This window comes from Leiobunum rupestre, chromosome 1 (assembly GCF_980474605.1).
Source record: "Leiobunum rupestre chromosome 1, qqLeiRupe1.1.hap1, whole genome shotgun sequence".
Taxonomy (NCBI): Eukaryota; Metazoa; Arthropoda; class Arachnida; order Opiliones; family Sclerosomatidae; genus Leiobunum; species Leiobunum rupestre.
In genome coordinates this window covers 73,284,566-73,304,138 of record NC_143384.1, presented here as the reverse complement: position 1 = coordinate 73,304,138, position 19,573 = coordinate 73,284,566, and the positions used below count along the sequence as shown (strand labels likewise).

Here is a 19,573-nt window from a genome sequence, read left to right as displayed (position 1 = left end):
CTATACACTATTCGGAAATGGCCGCTTTTATTTATACTAGATGGCGCCACAATTAAACCCTTTTGACGGGAAGGGAAAGAATAACGCTGATTTATTACCATAAACAACTACTTTTAATACTATTTTAAGCGATGTTTTATATAAAAACAGTATAAACAAAAGTTCTGCTCGGGACAACATTCAGACTGCTGGCGCCATCTGTTAAGACTTCGGGGATTTAAAAGTCGAGCTCTTATGGCTTTACCCCTGTAAAAGGAATTTTCCACGTTGACAATGTATCGGTTTATTTTTGGCATTTTAGAATCCTAGAAGCTATGGCCAAATTTAAATTACTTCGATGGACGATTTCTATTTTTAATAGGAAGCTAACAGTTCTACGTCACACGACGTCAGCCATGCTTTTTCCTATTCTACCCAACCGCCAAAGCTACGGAGTGTTATTTCCCTATAGAGGAAAATAATTCAAATTCAAATGACATTTTTGGCGTACAAATTATTTTGACATTGACCTATTTTGCCATGAAAAACAAATGTTTTAATTTTCCCCAAACAATTCAAATATTAAACTAAAAATATTACAATCATAAATATAAATTAATGCAAGGTTATTGATTTTTTTTAAATCAATTTTTTATTTTATTGGTTTTATAACCATTTTTCATGGCAAATTGGGGAATAATTTGCGTTGAGCGAAAATGTAAACTAAAATTTATAATTATTAAATTTAATTTATAATTTAGTTTGCTCTAAATTGATTGTCATTGTTACGGGAACTGTTTGAGTAAATGTTCCTAAATACATTGAAGTATATTTGCCAATTTAAATCGGTTCATGATTTTATCAGACAACCATAAATAGAATGATGGTAATAATTTGATGAATAAAAATTATTTATTAACTATATTATCTAGTTAATCATTCCGATTTGTTTTAATAACATATCATTAAAATATATGGTAATAGGAATAAAAATAAATAGAATGATGGTAATAATTTGATGAAAAATTGTATTTATTAAATATAATGCCTTGTAAATAATTTGGATTTTTTAATTCCTCGTCTAATTAAAATATATGGTAATATAAATAAGAAATAAATAGATTTATGGTAATAATTTGATGAAAAAATGATATTTTTTAATATTATTTCGATTTTTAATAACATTTCTGTAAAATATATGTTAATATGAATAAAAAATAAATATAATGATTTTAATAATTTGATGACAAATTGTATTTATTAAATATTACCTTGTAAATCATTTCGATTCTTTAAATAACATTTCATTAAAATATATGGTAATATGAAAAAATAGAATGATGGTAATAATTTGATTAAAAAATTGTATTTCTTAATATTTCGATTTTTAATAACATTTCTGTAAAATATATGGTAATATGAATAAAAAATAAATATAATTATGGTAATAATTTGATGAAAACTTGTATTTATTAAATATTACCTTGTAAATATATATTTTGATTTTTTAATTCCATTTCATTAAAATATATGGTAATATGAATTAAAAAAATATAATTATGGTAATAATTTGATGAGAAATTGTATTTATGAAATATTACCTTGTAGATAATTGATTTTTCAATACCATTCCATTAAAATATATACCTTTAATACTAAAAATAAATAGAACTATGATAATAATATGAGGAATTGTTTTTTAAATATCATGTATAATAATATCTGGTTTTGACAAATAATTTACGTAGCTTCTTTTCTCAAATCAAGCCAAATAAATAGGCAAGAGTATTCGTTGAAATGAGGTAGCCGTAAACCAAATGAAACCCGAGTAGAGTAGGTCACTGTTCTAATTTCACCTCTTTCGCTTTTAGCCACGAGAGCCCTTTTGCTTCTAAAGAAGGTTTCCTTTCTCACACGTGGCTGTGGCGTGTGGTGATTTTTTGAAGTCCTACTTTTCTTATTTGCTCGTATAATGAAGGTATCGAAGTTATTCCTTAAATAAAATAATGAAGTTAGGGAAGATATACTCTGGGAACCTTCTCTTTTGATCAACGCCACCTCGCGGCTATTTTCAAAAAGACAATTTATATTTTCTAGGTCATCGGGACTTCCAAATTCAAACCTCCCCGCCTCCCCCAAAATTTTCTGTTTCGTTTTTTTATCGGGTCTATATTTTTTTTGTTATTTTCGTCGTAGCGCGTGGTTTTATTTTGCTTTCGTTCCGAATTTGGGTAACTAGCGTTATCACTTTTAATGAATGGAAGTTATTGTTGAGATTATAATTTTTGATTAAGCGCGCTCGTCCGTGGTTGGAACATTTATATAATTGCGCATATGGAGTTGTGTATGCTCGTGGGTCAGGTACCCAAACCCGAATTTCATCACGAATCTATCGCCAGTAAGTTTGCTTTAATTTTAATTTTATCATTTTACTTTGGAATTGGTTTTTTTTATTGGGGGGTATGGACTAAAATTTGTTAATTTTGAAGGATCGTATAACAATTGGTAGTGTTGGTATAAATTTTAATAAACTGTTTCTTTATTTTGATTTTAAATGTATTTAAAATTTTAATCAACTGTTTCTTTATTTTGATTTTAAATGTATTTAAAATTTTAATAAACTGTTTCTTTATTTTATTTTAAATGTATTTAAAATTTTAATAAACTGTTTCTTTATTTTGATTCTAAATGTATTTAAAATTTTAATAAACTGTTTCTTTATTTTGATTTTAAATGTATTTAAAATTTTAATAACGTAAAGTTTATTTATATTTAAAGTTTTTTTATCATTTTGATAATGTAAAATATTTTGTTTAGGTATTGGACATTTTAATAAGTATGTTTTTTATTTTAATTTTTAACGTATTTAAAATTTGATAACACAAAGTTTTTATTTAAAGTTTAATTATTTTGATCATGTAAAATATTTTGTAAAGGTATTATACATTTTAATAATCGCATTTTTAATTTTTAATTGTTTAAAGTGTTAAATTTTAATTTTTAAAGTTTGATAATTTTGAGACTCGCACGACATTTTGTACATTATATACATTTTAATAAGAATCGGTTTCTTTATCAGAATTTTATATATGAAACATTTCATGTTATTGGAATTTTAAGTATATATTTGAAGTTTGATGATTTTGAGACACATAGGATACTTTATAGATATTATTTAAATAAGCACGTAAGTTTATTTATTATAATTTTAAAAGTGTAAATTTAATGTTATTAAAGATTTAAATATATATTTTTATAATATACCGATAAAATGCAATAGTTTGGTTCTCGATTCGGTAATTTTAGGCTGAACCAGTAGCGTTAAAAATACGGTCGATTAAATATATTATACAAATCATAAAAATGACAAAAAATATTGATATTTCAAAAATGCTCCATTTAAATAATAATTTTTCATACTGAAAGTTTCCTATGAGTTCCTTCGTATTATTATCTTTTAATATTAATTAATGGTAAAAGTGACCATTAAATATTTATATTAATTATTTTTTGAAATTATATAAGTTTCGGTCCTCTTTACCAGTCAACAAATAATTTGGGAAATTACATTTAAAATTTTTAACTTTTCATCAATTTCAAATATTACTGTTAATAATAAATAAACCCATTTGAAATGTAACCTTTAAAACTAGGAAGGGGTTAAAAACAACGTGAAAAAGGTAGCGACGACTAAATTACCTTAAAAAAAGGTATTTGATATAAAACAGATCCGGTTTAAATATAAAATTCCCTAATGTTTTTAAAGGACACATTTAATCTTTTTTCTACTCGCTATAAAGATTACGGTACATTGCCCTTACGTCACTCATCAACTTTGATATGAAGGGGGGAAATAAAGTTGTCGTGTTTTGGAACGAATTTTCTCCGCTAGCAATTCATTTATTTGTGACCAAGGGTAGGCCCCGCAACTAAACAGATCTTTCAATATCTCGAATGCTTCACGAAACTCTTCCTTTAGGCCTTGTCTTTAGCCCCCCCCCCCCCCCCTCTTCGGATGGCCTCCAATTTACGGTTTGAACTTCGAGTGAACTGAGGAAGCGGGAAAAATTTTTGGTATTTTTTTTTGTTATATTTGAGTGGGTGGGATTTTTGGTTGTAAAAATTACAGGAACCAGAAACCCCCTCCCCCCCCCCCCTCTTGTTGCTTTTAAGCCCCCAACTTGGAAAGCTACGTTGATTTATTTTGTGCTCTAATAAATACTGGAAAAGAAATCTTTCTGAATATTGACTCGCGAGTGCGCGTGCAACCTTCGAAGTTTTCCGACTCCCACGCGCTGCCCGTTTATCACACGAGGAAGCGATTTTGGATTTGTTTTTGCTATTCTTTTTTGTCATTCTGATATTTCTATTTGTAACGGTATTGATTGTGGCGCCATATACGGCGATTTAAAAAAAACTGCGGCTGTTTAGTTTTCGTTAACACTTGATATTTCTGTCTATTACAGAAAGTGTCACGGACATTTAAGAATCCATTAAGCTAACCCGCCCCCCCCCCAGCATGCACCTTATTGCACCCATCATGCACCGTAGTGCACCACCAAAAATATTTTAAGGTGGGAAATTCAGAAATCAAAGTGGGGCTAAGTTAACGACAGCCCCCCCCCCCCATATTCGATATCGATAATAATAACATGCCTAATCGAATGCACCAAATATTTTTGGTGGTGCACTACCGTGCATGATGGGTGCAATAAGGTGCACTAACTAATTTGAAAATTGCATGCTTGGGGGTCTAACTTAATGGATCCGACATTTAAGTACACACAATCCCGCCGATTTATTAAATATATTTGAAATATTAAATATAAATTGAACAAATTTTCAATCATCTTGTATATTAACTTAATAAACCTAAGAGGAATTTTATGTAAAATTAATTTTTCGAATTACCTGGTTTTGGAATTAAGTTAGCGAAACGCGAGCACCTTAAATTAAATAAAATTTTAGACAAACCGATTTTTTCGAATTACGTGGTTTTGGAAATAAATAAATTTTTAGACAAATCGATTTTTTATAGTTACCTTGTTTTGTAAATAAGGTAGCATGAAATCCAAATATGACAATAGTGCGTACGCGAGTTGTGGGGTCCCGCGAATTGGCTAGAAATCTCACTTGAAATTAAAATTTCTTCATATTGGGCTATTGAGGATCTGATATTTTCTATCAATTCACATATCATTGACCCTTCTAGACCTAATTGTTGAAGAGGTATGCAAGATTCAGCGGCGGCTACGCAGTACGTGATCTTAGGATTGTATGTAAAAAACCGATTTGGTGTATTGTGGCACCATCTACGCCAATTTATTTAATTTTTTGTATTCTATTTCTATGACCGAATTAAAGAGCTTTAGTGTATCGATTGTGGCAGCCTATCAAAAGTCGTGCATTTTCTTGTGTACAATTTCATTGGTTAGACAACACTGCGTTAGCGTGTTTAAAAGGCTAGCTGGGTTATCCTTGTGTTTGTTGCTCCTAGGTGGCACCATCTACGGCGATTTATCGAAAGCAGTTTCGATTTTAACTTTTGATATTTCTCAGAAACCGTTTTAAAAATAACATTTTTTTTATTATTTATAGTAAAATTTTAGTTTTTAAGAAATGAATTCTTTTTGAACTGAACTATTTTCTTAGTAAAAAAAACCCTAGGTTGTTCGTCTTTCAAATCATCCGACCACGCCCCCTTTGACAACGCCATCTATCGCCCTTCTAAAACGCGATGCGCTCGTTCGTGTACTTTTTTTTGGTGAAACAACGCGCACCTGGCGTCAACGGCGTGTTTAGCCAATTTGAAATAGATAATCAAAAGAGAATTGTCGGAAAAACAAGCGTTTCTTTAACAGGAAACGGAAGTACTGTTGTCCGTGTAACCGTCACTCATTTGTTATATATTTCTTTTGGTATTTGCGCGTAATTATATTTCGGAATTTTTTTGCCTGTGCTCTCTGACCGTGAATGGCTGTCATTGTAAGCATCTATCTTTTATACTTCAACAAGTGCCTAGTTTTACGGTTAATGAAATATTCTAACGTGTACGGGGTTTCCCATGGCAACTGCAACCACCGAATAGTTATAAATAATTAGCAAAAGACTCCTGTGTATAAGGTATTTAAAAGAATGAAAAAAATACTTTAGTTACATAGTAAAATATTTTATTTCGTTAAAAACAATTAAAAGTACTACACAGTAAAATATTTTATTTCGTTAATAACAATTAATAATAATAATATTTTCGTGAGGGTATTCTTTCCGTGAAGCCCTCACTCAGCTCTCTACCTAAAATAGAAACAAATTGACTGCCATACAAAAACAGCCAGAAACTTTTGATCAGGACTGTACCTACCCCGTTTGATGGACCAATTTCGTTAATTATTACAATTCTAAAATAACATAAAAAAATCTATAGAAAAAAATCGAAAAATGTTAACACGTGCGTTGTTACTGTCATAAAATGAAAATATTTCGAATATCCGCTCCTAAAAACAATGCAAAAAATGCATCTTAAAATCGTAAATAAGGCGTAGAAATCAGTGGGGCGTTAATAATAATTTTTCTTTTTTTTTTTGGTTTATTTTCTAACGCGTACCTGTATTCTTTTTTTAGTAAAATTCGGCAGGTGGCTTCTTGATAATTATGATGATATCTTTTCCACGTTAAAAAACACCCCACCTCATCCTGCATTACTGCCCCAAAAATAGGGGGAAATTTACATGGTCATTCTCTAGAAATGGAATGAAATAAAACCATTGTTCTAAATAAGAATTGTTTTCTTGGGAAAAAATTTACATTGGCGTTTTCCCCCAAAACTAACAGCTCTCAATAACTGGTTTAATAATTATCGAGATACAAGCCTATATACTCTATTTATATAATTTTATTTTTTAAAAATATATAGATATGGCTTCAACAATGTTTTGTATTCTTTGTAGGAGAAAAAATTGATTAATTAAATTTGTTCCTTTTACTTAAAATCTGATAAATTAAATTATTTTTGTGATTTGGAAATTAGCAGATTTTGGTTTAAATATAAATCCGTGTTCTTATATTTTACACTATTTTTCCGATATTTGCAATGCCTTGATATATTCTATATTTTAATATACAATATAAATACAATTTATGAAATTTATGGTGAAATAAATGATTTTATTTTTACCTAAAGTGGACATTTATTTGTACCAAAAGTGGACATTTATTTGTACCAAAAGTGGACATTTATTTGTACCAAAAGTGGACATTTATTTGTACCAAAAGTATAGTTTGTGTGAAGGTTTAAATAGATAATAAATTTGAAAATGCCTAGTCAAAATGGAAATAAAGGTGTAAGCTTTGACGACAGTAACGAGCTAAGAACGCTAGGCCTAACGTCGTACTTGGATAGAAATCTTTCCAATTCTTGACACTACGGCGCTGCCGTAATAGCACCAAGCGCGCCATTTGGTTTCGGGTCCAATAATTATTCGTCCATATTCCGCCGCTAGTACTCTCAATAAAGTAATACTCCTTAAGGGGGAAGAATACAGTAAAAGCTTTAATGTTTCTGTTTTAACAATTACATAATTGAATTATATTTTTCTTATTAGGCTGAACCTTCCTCTATTGCTTAAAATAATTTTGATAATTCTAATATTAATAGTTAACGAGATATAAGGTCCTAACTAAAGGGTAGTTTGGGCGCTTGTCCAACTTGTTAAGCTCCGGGGGTCCGAATTAAAACGTAATAATTTAATTACTTTTAAATTTAAAATTGTCAAAATTATTTCAGTCACTAAACAAGAGGCTGTTCTACACTTAAATATTAATTTTATAAGTTTAAATACAAAATTAAAAGAGTTCAGCTTGAAATAGCGCGAAAGTAGACAATGGCCACTGTAGTCTTCCCCATTAAGTATAAATATTCTTGGTTATACTAGATGACGTCAATTTAAATAGATTTATTCCACCAAAAAAATCTAAAACTATTTTAAGCGCTGTTTTATGTAAAATCTACAAACTAAAGTGAAACTTACGGGGGGAATAAAATAAACTTACACAAAAATATTATTTTTTCGCGGTTATAAAATAATTTGAAATTTCAACGTTTCCGACTGTTGGCGCCATCTGGTGAAACTGCGTGTAAATAAAAATCGAACCGTAATGGCGTTTTCTCCCCCTTTTCTAATCTTTGAAACAACGTAAACAAACTTCTTAAGAATAAAATAGCGATATATTGATCGTATGGGAATCGAGAGGCAGAGGCTGTGAGAAGAATAGTTTGGGCATCTGGGAAAGGTAACTCCGCTCTCACGGCCAACTCAAAAGATTTGGATATCTTTACGGAGTTTTTTTAAATATTTTGCACCAATACAAAAGAAGCCCGGGTATTCGTACTTCCTGCGAAGGAACCAGAGGTGCGGACCTTGGGGTGAGCTCTTGCCATGGTTGGACAATTTTCGCTAGCCCCCCTTATCCGCCTTTAATTTCTGCGAACCCCGAAATTTTGATAACAGCTACTAACGCGGCTTTTGTAAGGGGGAATTTTTGGGGGATGAAGAAGGTTCGTAACTTCGTAAGCCTATTTTTAAACGAAAATGTTTCTCTCTAAAGATAACAGTAATACGTAACAGAAGTAGCCCTCTGGGCTAAGAGTGTCTTTAATCTATTGTATTGTATAAACGGGGCTGTGGTACACCCCGTCAGTCACTAGCCCCTTTAAATCTCACGTCAATTGTATTAAGAAATAAGCGTAACACTTTTGAGTGGAAATAGAAATAAATTCTACAACAAAGGATGATGATGTAGTGGCTTAAATCGGGGACGTGTCAATTTTAATCCCTTCCAAAGAGAATGCCGCAAAATAGAATAGGTAATATAAATGTGTGATTTATATTGAGTGCTTTGTTTTAGAGTTTTAAATTATTAGTGTGACTATTTTTAGTCTGTATTTTGCTAATATAAAAGTCTATTATCACGTCTTTTCTGGGACCAAAAAGGTGCTGATATTTTGATTTATATTAAATACCTTGTTTTATAGTTTTAAATTAATAATAAAATAATATTTAGTTAAAAAAATTGTTTATTATGTCTTCTGTTTGCACAAAAACTCGAGTTAAAATTTTAATTTATAATAAAGTTGTTTCATAGTTTTAAATTATTAAATGTTGAGAATGTAACAATATTTATTTAGTTGCTAATATACAGTATATTATAACGTATTTTCTTTTCCCAAAATTTCGAGCTAAAATTTTAATTTTTATCAATTGCTTTGTTTTATAGTTTTAAATTATTAAATGTTGTGAATTTAACAATATTTATTTACTAAATAAATATTTTTACATTCTCAACATTTAATAATTGAAAACTTTATTGTTACATTCTCAATATAATAATTGAGAACTATATTGTTACATTATCCACATTTAATAATTGAAAACTATATTGTTACATTATCCACATTTAATAATTTAAAACTATATTGTTACATTATCCACATTTATTAATTTAAAACTATTGTTACATTATCCACATTTAATCATTTAAAACTATAAAACTAAGCATTTAATATAAATCAAATTTTATTTTAATAATTATTATTATGTTATAACATACAGTATATTATAACGTATTTTCTTTGCCCAAAATTGCGAGCTAAAATTTATATCAATTGCTCTTTTTTATAGTTTTAAATTTTTAAATATTGAGAATGTAACAGTACTACAGTAGGTGGTTTCTTTTCGCTTGTTCCGGGATTTCGGAGTAGGGTAAGAAGAGTAAGGCTATGACGTCATTTTAGTCCGATTCTGTGGTGGCGAATAGTTTGAGTCGGAGTAAATAAATGGCTGCTTGTGGCCTTTTTAGCCGATAAATTCTGGTTAGCAGACGACAAAATCATATTTACTCTTTTACACCTCCTTTTCAGAAGGAGTGAAAAGAGTAGCTCTAATACTCCGGAACAAGCGAATAGTTTGTGACAGAGTAATTCTCATCCCCGGAACAGGCGAATAAAACGATTTAGGTCAAAAAAGAGTACACTTTTAGTCCGAGAACAGTCTAATAAAACGTTTTAGGGCAAAAAAGAGTACACTTTTAGTCAGAGAACAGTCTAATAAAACGTTTTAGGGCAAAAAAGAGTACACTTTTAGTCAGAGAACAGTCTAATAAAACGTTTTAGGGCAAAAAAGAGTACACTTTTAGTCCGAGAACAGTCTAATAAAACGTGTTTTAGGGCAAAAAAGAGTACACTTTTTGTCAGAGAACAGTCGAATAAAACGTTTTAGGGTAAAAAGAGTACACATTTAGTCAGAGAACAGTCGAATAAAACGTTGTAGGGTAAAAAGAGTACACTTTTAGTCAGAGAACAGTCGAATAAAACGTTTTAGGGTAAAAGGAGTACACTTTTAGTCCGAGAATAGGCGAATAAAACGTTTTAGGGTAAAAAGAGTACACTTTTAGTCAGAGAACAGTCGAATAAAACGTTTTAGGGTAAAAAGAGTACACTTTTAGTCCGAGAACAGTCGAATAAAACGTTTTAGGGTAAAAAGAGTACACTTTTAGTCAGAGAACAGTCGAATAAAACGTTTTAGGGTAAAAAGAGTACACTTTTAGTCAGAGAACAGTCGAATAAAACGTTTTAGGGTAAAAAGAGTACACTTTTAGTCAGAGAACAGTCGAATAAAACGTTTTAGGGTAAAAAGAGTACACTTTTAGTCAGAGAACAGTCGAATAAAACGTTTTAGGGTAAAAAGAGTACACTTTTAGTCCGAGAACAGTCGAATAAAACGTTATAGGGTAAAAAGAGTACACTTTTAGTCAGAGAACAGTCGAATAAAATGTTTTAGGGCAAAAAAGAGTACACTTTTAGTCCGAGAACAGTCGAATAAAACGTTTTAGGGTAAAAAGAGTACACTTTTAGTCAGAGAACAGTCGAATAAAACGTTTTAGGGTAAAAAGAGTACACTTTTAGTCAGAGAACAGTCGAATAAAACGTTTTAGGGTAAAAAGAGTACACTTTTAGTCAGAGAACAGTCGAATAAAACGTTTTAGGGTAAAAAGAGTACACTTTTAGTCAAAGAACAGTCGAATAAAACGTTTTAGGGTAAAAAGAGTACACTTTTAGTCCGAGAACAGACGAAAAGAAACCACCTACTATTTAGTTTAAAAATTGCGTTCTCCAAATATACATTTCACTGAGTCGTTTCCTTTGCCCTCAATTTCTGGTAAATGATGAATTTGTTTACGTTTAGTATCCAATTTTAGCGTCAGATGGCGATAGTTTCGGCCCCTTTAAGCAGCTTTTAGTTTTCAATATCCTTTTCTTTAGAGAAGCGAGCTTGCTTAGTAGAGTGCTAAGGAGCAAATTTTACTCGTTTCGTATATATCAACATTAAGGTAATTTTTAATAATAATTACAGTTATTTAATTTTACAATGTTTCCCGCTCGGTTTTCAAATATTTAACTATAATGAAAACTTGAAATAATTTGATTACGAACACTCCCTCATAATTTAAAAACTTGTTTTAAGATTGAGGAAATTTTTTGGTTTTTCCCGTTATTGAAAATAAGAAGTATTTTTTGTTGTTTATTCAAAGTGTTTAACCCGTTTTCTTTTTGTAGGTTACTTGACCAAGGACCTGCGGCAATATTTGAATTCGCGCTTTCAAAAGGGCTCTCTGGATCATGATCTGCAAAATACAATCAGGGATAATTTGTATTTACGAACTGTGCCATGTAAGCTTAGTTTCCTTTTAAAACCATTGCTATTCTTTTCTCCCTACCTGAGATCAAACTTCATACTTTTATAGGGTATAGGATCGTTGGAATTGCCTATTGTTATTTTTATAGCTGTAGTTCTTTTGTTTAAAAATGAATTGATATTTTTTTTATAAATTTGTATTCCATGTTTTAACAATTTGTCAGGGGCGGTTCATAAATTACTTAAACAGGGTTGCCATACGTCAGGGAAAAGTCGGGGAATTTAAAAATAGGCCTAAAACGTCAGGGGAAAAACAGGGAATTCGGTTCAATCTTGACACTTTTTTTAGGTAATTTTACGCTAGATCTATGGCAAATCCTAATATTATTATTTAGATCCTAGAATGGTTTTTTATCGTTGAAATAACTTTGATTAAATTTATTATATTCTATTAAATGTAAAAGTTAAAATCGTCTAATTTTGGCCTTAAAAAGTCAACGAAAATAACTTAAAATGGTCCGGGAATTTGAATCTGAGAATATGGTGGCAACCCTGTATTCCGATCAGACATATTTCAGTGACCCTTCCCCTTTGTATATATTTAAGTGACGTCACATAATTCAGTTACCCTTCCCCTTTGTATATATTTAAGTGACGTCACATATATCAGTGACCCCTTCCCTTTCCTTAGTATAGAATTAAGAGACGTCACACATTTCTAATGAACCCTCCCCTTTCCTTAGTATAGAATTAAGAGACGTCACACATTTCTAATGAACCCTCCCCTTTCCTTAGTATAGAATTAAGAGACGTCACACATTTCTAATGAACCCTCCCCTTTCCTTAGTATAGAATTAAGAGACGTCACACATTTCTAATGAACCCTCCCCTTTCCTTAGTATAGAATTAAGAGACGTCACACATTTCTAATGAACCCTCCCCTTTCCTTAGTATAGAATTATAATAGTTGACGTCACACATTCAGTGCGTAACGCAATTTGTAAACCGTCCCTTAGAATTTTAATTTTAATTTTTTGTCAAAATTATACCTTATTCTAAGTGTATTATTTACCAATATATTTGTGTTTACGATAACCTTCAAGATTAAATATGAATACATTATCTCGCGACGTTACTCAAATCGTAGAAATATCCAAGGTTGATCCAGAGCTTACGCTTGAATTTTAACGAGTTTGCGCAGTTCAATATATTTAATATGTTAATTACCCTTAGCGTATTTTGAAAATCGAAAGTTTTTAGGTAGACGTAATGCGGGAATTTTCAGGGTCAAATTTCAAAGGTGTCTCTTAAAGATATTCAACTGATATTTTGGCATTCGCACTCGGACTACAAACTAACCGATATTATAATATCAAAATAAAATTAATTGTCGTATTTAATATTAAAATATCGTTTTTAATATTAGGTAGATTTCGAATCAATTTAGGTGTAATGTTCGTATAGCAGCTAGGGTTCCTAAATAGAGTACCATATTTTCAATAAAACCACTGTTATCTTAAAATATTTGCACACTTATCTGTTTTAACGAAGCTGAGGTTTATTGATACAAAACAAAATTTTATGATATCATTTAAAATTAAATATTTTGGCTTCGATAATTAAAAATTTAGTAAAATTTTGGGGGATAATTGAGTTTAAATTAAGATTTAATTTTCTTTAAACCTATTTCCTTATCTGGTTCCTAGTTTTATAATTTTTCAAAATTTTATTTTATAAAGTTTTGGGGATAATTGAATTTAAATAAAGATTTAATTTTCTTTAATCTTTGTTCTGTATCTGGTTCCTATTTTTATGATTTTTCAAAATTTATTTTATAAAATTTTGGGGATAATTGAGTTTAAATAAAGATTTAATTTTCTTTAAACATTGTTCCTTATCTGGTTCCTATTTATCATATTTGTTTATCGTGAAATTTTTTCTATATTTCGACGGAAGATTTAATTTTCTCTTGATTTAGTATATTTTATTTAAATGAATTATTTTTGAAAGGTACAACAAGAATACCGCGAGACGGCGAAGTTAACGGAGTAGATTACTCTTTTCTAAGTCCCGAAGAATTCATCGCGCTCGAAAAAAGCGGAAATTTACTAGAAAGCGGAGTTTACGAAGGTACGTTCCATTATTACTTACCTTAAGCGCTTAAGTTAAAACCAGAATTACTGCGTTGAGTCACAGGGTTGCCCCTCCTCAGGGGAAAGACAGGGAACTTAAAAATTTGCCTAAAGGTCAGGGAATTTTAAGAATTTGTAAAAATTCAGGGAAAAATCAGGGAAATTATAAATGTGCCTAAAGGTCAGGGAATTTTAAGAATTTGTAAAAATTCTGGGAAAAGACGGGAAATTTATAAATGTGCCTAAAGGTCAGGGAATTTTAAGAATTTGTAAAAATTCAAGGAAAATTATAAATGTGCCCAAAGGTCAGGAAATTTTTAGAATTTGTAATAATTCGGGCAAAAGACGGGGCATTGAAAAATGTGCCTAAAGGTCAGGGAATTTTAAGAATTTGTAAAAATTCAGGGAAAAGTCAGGGAATTAAATTTTATCTTGACACTTTTTGTAGGTGATTTTACTATGATGAATTCTGTGATTATCATTTATTTCCTTGAAAGTTTGACTAATTTTTTCAACATTGAAATAACCATTTTACTGAAATATAAGTCCATTCAAATTCATTAACTTCTGATAAAAGTAAAACGAGGTGGCAAAGTGTTTACTGATTAAAAGTGGCAAATAGTGAGCAATATGTTTACTAAAAGAAATTCGCAGAAAAATTATATCAGATACACTTATTCTGATTAAAGAATTAACAATTCGCGACCAAAACGAGTCTAGGTGGCGTAACGGCGCTAGCTTCTCCGAAGTTGTGCCTATGATCTAGCGTCTGCTACGGACAAATTAAAAAGTTATAAGAACGTTTTTTCTTAAAAAACTTATCAAAATAAAAGCAAACGATGCAAAAATTATTTTAAAATGCTAGTATCATAATTTACAAAGTCAAATTTACGAATACCGATGAGGAAAAACTAATAGTGTTTGCTTTAGCCGCTACCTATCAAGCTAGCGAACCAAAGAGGGCGTAGCGATAGTTTTCGGTCGCGAATATAAGTTCTTTAAATTATAAATACATCGTTTAAAATTTTAAATCAAGCTAGTTATTTTTGCATATTGATTTATTAACCCGGGGGATTGTAAAAATCCCGTACGTGTCATAGATGTTCATCTAGTGAAAACACTACCACATTCGAACCAAATCTGGAAATGTACGGGCTTTTTAAATCCGCTAAGTGAACCAATAATGCAAGAAAGCAGTGTACAAAAAATTATTAATATTCTAGGTGATTCTAGTCAAACAGGAATCCATAAGTATACTTGGAATGCTTATCGCGGCAGATATTCGTCTCGGTGTGGCTGACGGTTTTTTTGACGTCACTATGTTAACTTAACAAACAACAACTTGAGACGGGAGCGCGCGCAGAGGGGATTTTGTCTCTCGTAGGCGGGGCCAAAGCCGTCCGAGGGATCTTACCATACGCGATACGCCCGGCTAAGCATTCCAAGTAGAGATATGGATTCCTGAGTCAAAGTATACCGATGTGCAATAATTACAGAATTATATTTTTCTATATTATCCTATTTAGTGTCCTATATTATCCTATTTAGTGTCCTATATTATCCTATTTAGTGTCCTATATTATCCTATTTAGTGTCCTATATTATCCTATTTAGTGTCCTATATTATCCTATTTAGTGTCCTATATTATCCTATTTAGTGTCCTATATTATCCTATTTAGTGTCCTATATTATCCTATTTAGTGTCCTATATTATCCTATTTAGTGTCCTATATTATCCTATTTAGTGTCCTATATTATCCTATTTAGTGTCCTATATTATCCTATTTAGTGTCCTATATTATCCTATTTAGTGTCCTATATTATCCTATTTAGTGTCCTATATTATCCTATTTAGTGTCCTATATTATCCTATTTAGTGTCCTATATTATCCTATTTAGTGTCCTATATTATCCTATTTAGTGTCCTATATTATCCTATTTAGTGTCCTATATTATCCTATTTAGTGTCCTATATTATCCTATTTAGTGTCCTATATTATCCTATTTAGTGTCCTATATTATCCTATTTAGTGTCCTATATTATCCTATTTAGTGTCCTATATTATCCTATTTAGTGTCCTATATTATCCTATTTAGTGTCCTATATTATCCTATTTAGTGTCCTATATTATCCTATTTAGTGTCCTATATTATCCTATTTAGTGTCCTATATTATCCTATTTAGTGTCCTATATTATCCTATTTAGTGTCCTTTATTTTCCTATAATTCGCCTATTTAATTTCATATTTGCCTATATTATCCTATTTAGTTCCCTATATGTTCCTATATTATTCTATTTAGTGTCCTATATTTTTCTATAATTCCCCAATTTAATATCCTATATTTTTCTATAATTGGCCTCTAAAATTCCTATTTTCCCTATAAAATGTCCAAAGCCTTTCCCTGGTCACCCTGAATGTAGTAGCGCCTATGATGTACTTTTGGGGAACTATATATTAATTCTTCCTGTTCTGTGGCAAATGGTGTACCCTGTGTAGGTAATCTTTACGGTACTCCGCGGCCTTCTCCGACGGCTTCAGTCGCTCCTTCCGCTCTCGCTTGCACTCGCCAGCTCGCCTCTTCCTTCTCAAATAATCCAGATCTCGCACGTATGATGTTGTCTCTATTTTCTCATCTCTCTTTACTTAGCGCCGCGGAGCAGATTTCTTCAATTTTTAAATCTTCACTTTCCGAAGTTTTCATTTTCCTACTCTACTTAAAGGGCTTCCAAATCGTTTGGAAAATTCGGGCCTAATTTCACGTAGCACCACCCTCAAAATTCAAACGATCGTTTGGTTCTCAACTTAAAATGGGTTTACTTTTGGATTTCTTGGTTTTATACTCTACGCTGTATCAGTAAATAAGATATCTCTTGGAGCAGGGTGGTCATGATACCTGGAAAAGTCGGGGAATTTGACTGTGGGCTGAAATGTCAGGGAATTTTAAAAAATGTCTAAAAATCAGAGAAATGTCAGGGAATTTTAAAAATCGTCTAAAAATCAGGGAAATGTCAGGGATTTTTAAAAATTAGTCTAAAAATCAGGGAAAGTTTAGCGAATTTGAAAAATTATTCTAAAAATCATGGAAAAGTCGGGGAATTTTAAAAATAAGTCTAAAAATCATGGAAAAGTCGGGGTATGTTAAAAATTAGTCTAAAAATCTAACTTTTACTTAAATATAGGTTAAAATTACCAAATTTTGACTTTAAAAAGTTAGGGAATTTACTTTTAGCTGCAAATGGAAAAAATTACCAAAAAAGATATATTGTGCACGCAACGTTCCCTACATTTCAACCGCCTCCGAAATTTTACTCTGTCAACTTTTGAGAATTGAACGTCAATAACTTACTCCGCGGCGCTAAGCGTCTGTAGGTCCGTTTCGCCCATAAATTTAACTACTCATTTTAAAAAGCGTATTATCATAAGTACATAATAACAATTAGTATGGCAATTAGAAAAAAATAATCATCTAGGTTTAGTTCTCAGCACAGAGCCCCCTAGTGTCTGAATATGCCCAAGGCGAAATATACTACTACCAAGGACAATAACACGCTACTCAGTTCCAGCTAGGAGCAACAAACACAAGGAGAACGCGGCTAGCCTTTAAACACGCTAACGCCGTGTTGTGTACAAATTTCATTGGACGAGCCTTTACGCTGAACGTTTTACGGGCAGGGGAAGACTATTTTCCCCTTCCGACGGCAGCAGGCGCTACAGCGTCTAACAAATGAAAACTGTACACAAGAAAATGGACGACTTTTGACCGGTTGCGTTCCCCTAGGTACCAGTGATGGGCATTTTTTGTGAATTCAAACTCAGCTCACAAGGCGCTCATACTAACTTAACATATTTGTATCTCACGCTCCTCTCAAGAGCGGTTTAGATAATCAGGGTGACCATAGATCCTATATTTCCTATAAATTAATAGTATGGGATTTAATCGGTTTCAACTACGAAAATGTTTTAAAAATTTCAAATTTTAATTACCCATTTCGTGATTTTCCAAAAAAAAGTAATTAAAATTTAAAAAAAAATTCTTAGGTAAAACCGAGAAAATGCCATGCTTTTTTAAATAGAGATTAAAAAAAATGGTTTCAATCGGTCGAACTTTAAGTGTTATGAAAAATTTTGATTTAACGAGTTTAACGTCACTATTTCACACACAATTGAAATCCACCGCCAGTTTTCAGGCATACGATAATTTTTTCTGAGATCGATAATTTTTTGGCTGTGGTACGATAATTTGAGATTATGGAACTGGCAACGCCACCGCACTCCCCTCTTCCGATCATTTAATCAAACTAAAATTTAGTCTCGAAAGTCTCGCTCAACTAGAGGCAGCTCCGCTAAATTAATTCCTCTCAATTATTTAAAACTTAGCGCTCATGCCGACTCCAAACGCTCTCACCCTCTTCAAAATGAGCAGAGCCTGCCCATCACTGCTCAGTTAGAGTACAAGTCCATGTCAGAGCTTGTCGAGAGTGTCAGTGTAAAAACAAGTTCGTTCAGGAAACTAGCATTAAAACAATAGGATGTGTCATACTTACGTTTATTATGTTACTTATGGTATTATTGATGTCTTTCTTTTACTACTACTACTACTACCCCGTTTTAAAATCTTAAATTCTCTCAGCTGACATCTGATTAAAAGGAATAGCATATATTGTCGCCCTGTTGATTGTGCTTGTCTTCGATCACTTTAGGCAATCACTATGGCACTCCCAAACCGCCCAAAGACACGGCCTTACACTCTTTGCAAAGGGGCGGATCTCTGGCCAACGAAGAGGGTGTAATTCTACCCGGAGCTCACCCCTCCTCCGAGGGTAAACGTAGACGAAACCGATCCAATGTCGAGGCTATGGCTTCGAAAACTGTCGACTCCGAAGACCCCAATCACCCTTTAACATCGAACGCCTCCGCTAATAGGTACAAATTGACGTTATTGAATTTTATTAAAATCAGGGCTTCATTCATTAACCTTCTCTCTTTATCCGTTTGTTTCCAGTCGGTCTTCCACACCGCAATCGTCCATCATGAGGAGTAGGAGGCAATCCGGAGACATTCCTAGCGATTATAGTTTAGATTTGGGGCCTCTGCCGGATAATTGGGAAAAAGCTTACACAGAGACGGGGGAGCCTTATTTCATCGAGTATACTTTTCAGCTTCTAATACTTCAAAAACAAATTGCTTTATGTATTTGTTTTTATCTTATATTTTTAGTCACAATTCTGGAAATTCTCAGTGGCTGGATCCACGATTAGCAAGAGTACAGAAAAAATCCATCGAAGAATGCGAAGATGATGGTAATGTCGTATTAGCTTTCGTAATATTAATCTTTTTAGCTTAAAGCCCGCTAGTACCTCTAGGAAATGTAACCTCTAGTATTTCCAATATTGTCAGCTCCCCCTATTGCCTCTGACATTTTCAGCGAGACATAATGGTTTGTTGCGAAGGAAAACCTTTAAATGGTTGGGGTCTTCCGTAAAGAACGCGTTGGAGGTTATATTCCTTTTATGGTTGTTGCGATGGTTGATAAATATTTCAACCAATTTTACAGAGCTACCTTATGGTTGGGAACGAATTGACGACCCACATTACGGAACTTATTATATAGAGTAAGTTTTATTTTATCTTGACATAGTTTAGATTTAAATTATTAAATGGACAATTTTAATCATTTTACAATGCTCCACAGTCATGTAAATAGGAGAACGCAGTACGAAAATCCTGTAATGCAAGCCAGGCGTGCAAATCACCCAGGTGATTATTAC

General features: G+C 31.9%; 1 protein-coding gene across 8 annotated transcripts in view; it reads left to right on the top strand.

The window, feature by feature from the left end:
- The window catches only part of Magi (membrane associated guanylate kinase, WW and PDZ domain containing protein magi), a 45,379-nt gene that overhangs the window by 11,858 nt on the left and 13,948 nt on the right, over positions 1 to 19,573 (top strand). For 5 of the 8 annotated variants that reach the window (XM_090153189.1, XM_090153227.1, XM_090153218.1 and 2 more), the window contains 8 exons: positions 11,591 to 11,704; positions 13,680 to 13,799; positions 16,302 to 16,412; positions 18,506 to 18,728; positions 18,808 to 18,951; positions 19,023 to 19,105; positions 19,360 to 19,417; positions 19,498 to 19,562. In XM_090153189.1, the coding sequence (XP_090009315.1) occupies positions 11,591 to 11,704; positions 13,680 to 13,799; positions 16,302 to 16,412; positions 18,506 to 18,728; positions 18,808 to 18,951; positions 19,023 to 19,105; positions 19,360 to 19,417; positions 19,498 to 19,562 (918 nt within the window). Of the gene's footprint in view, positions 1 to 2,240; positions 2,378 to 11,590; positions 11,705 to 13,679; positions 13,800 to 16,301; positions 16,413 to 18,505; positions 18,729 to 18,807; positions 18,952 to 19,022; positions 19,106 to 19,359; positions 19,418 to 19,497; positions 19,563 to 19,573 lie in introns of those variants that run through there. The other 3 variants (XM_090153204.1, XM_090153196.1, XM_090153236.1) reach the window with 3 other exon arrangements.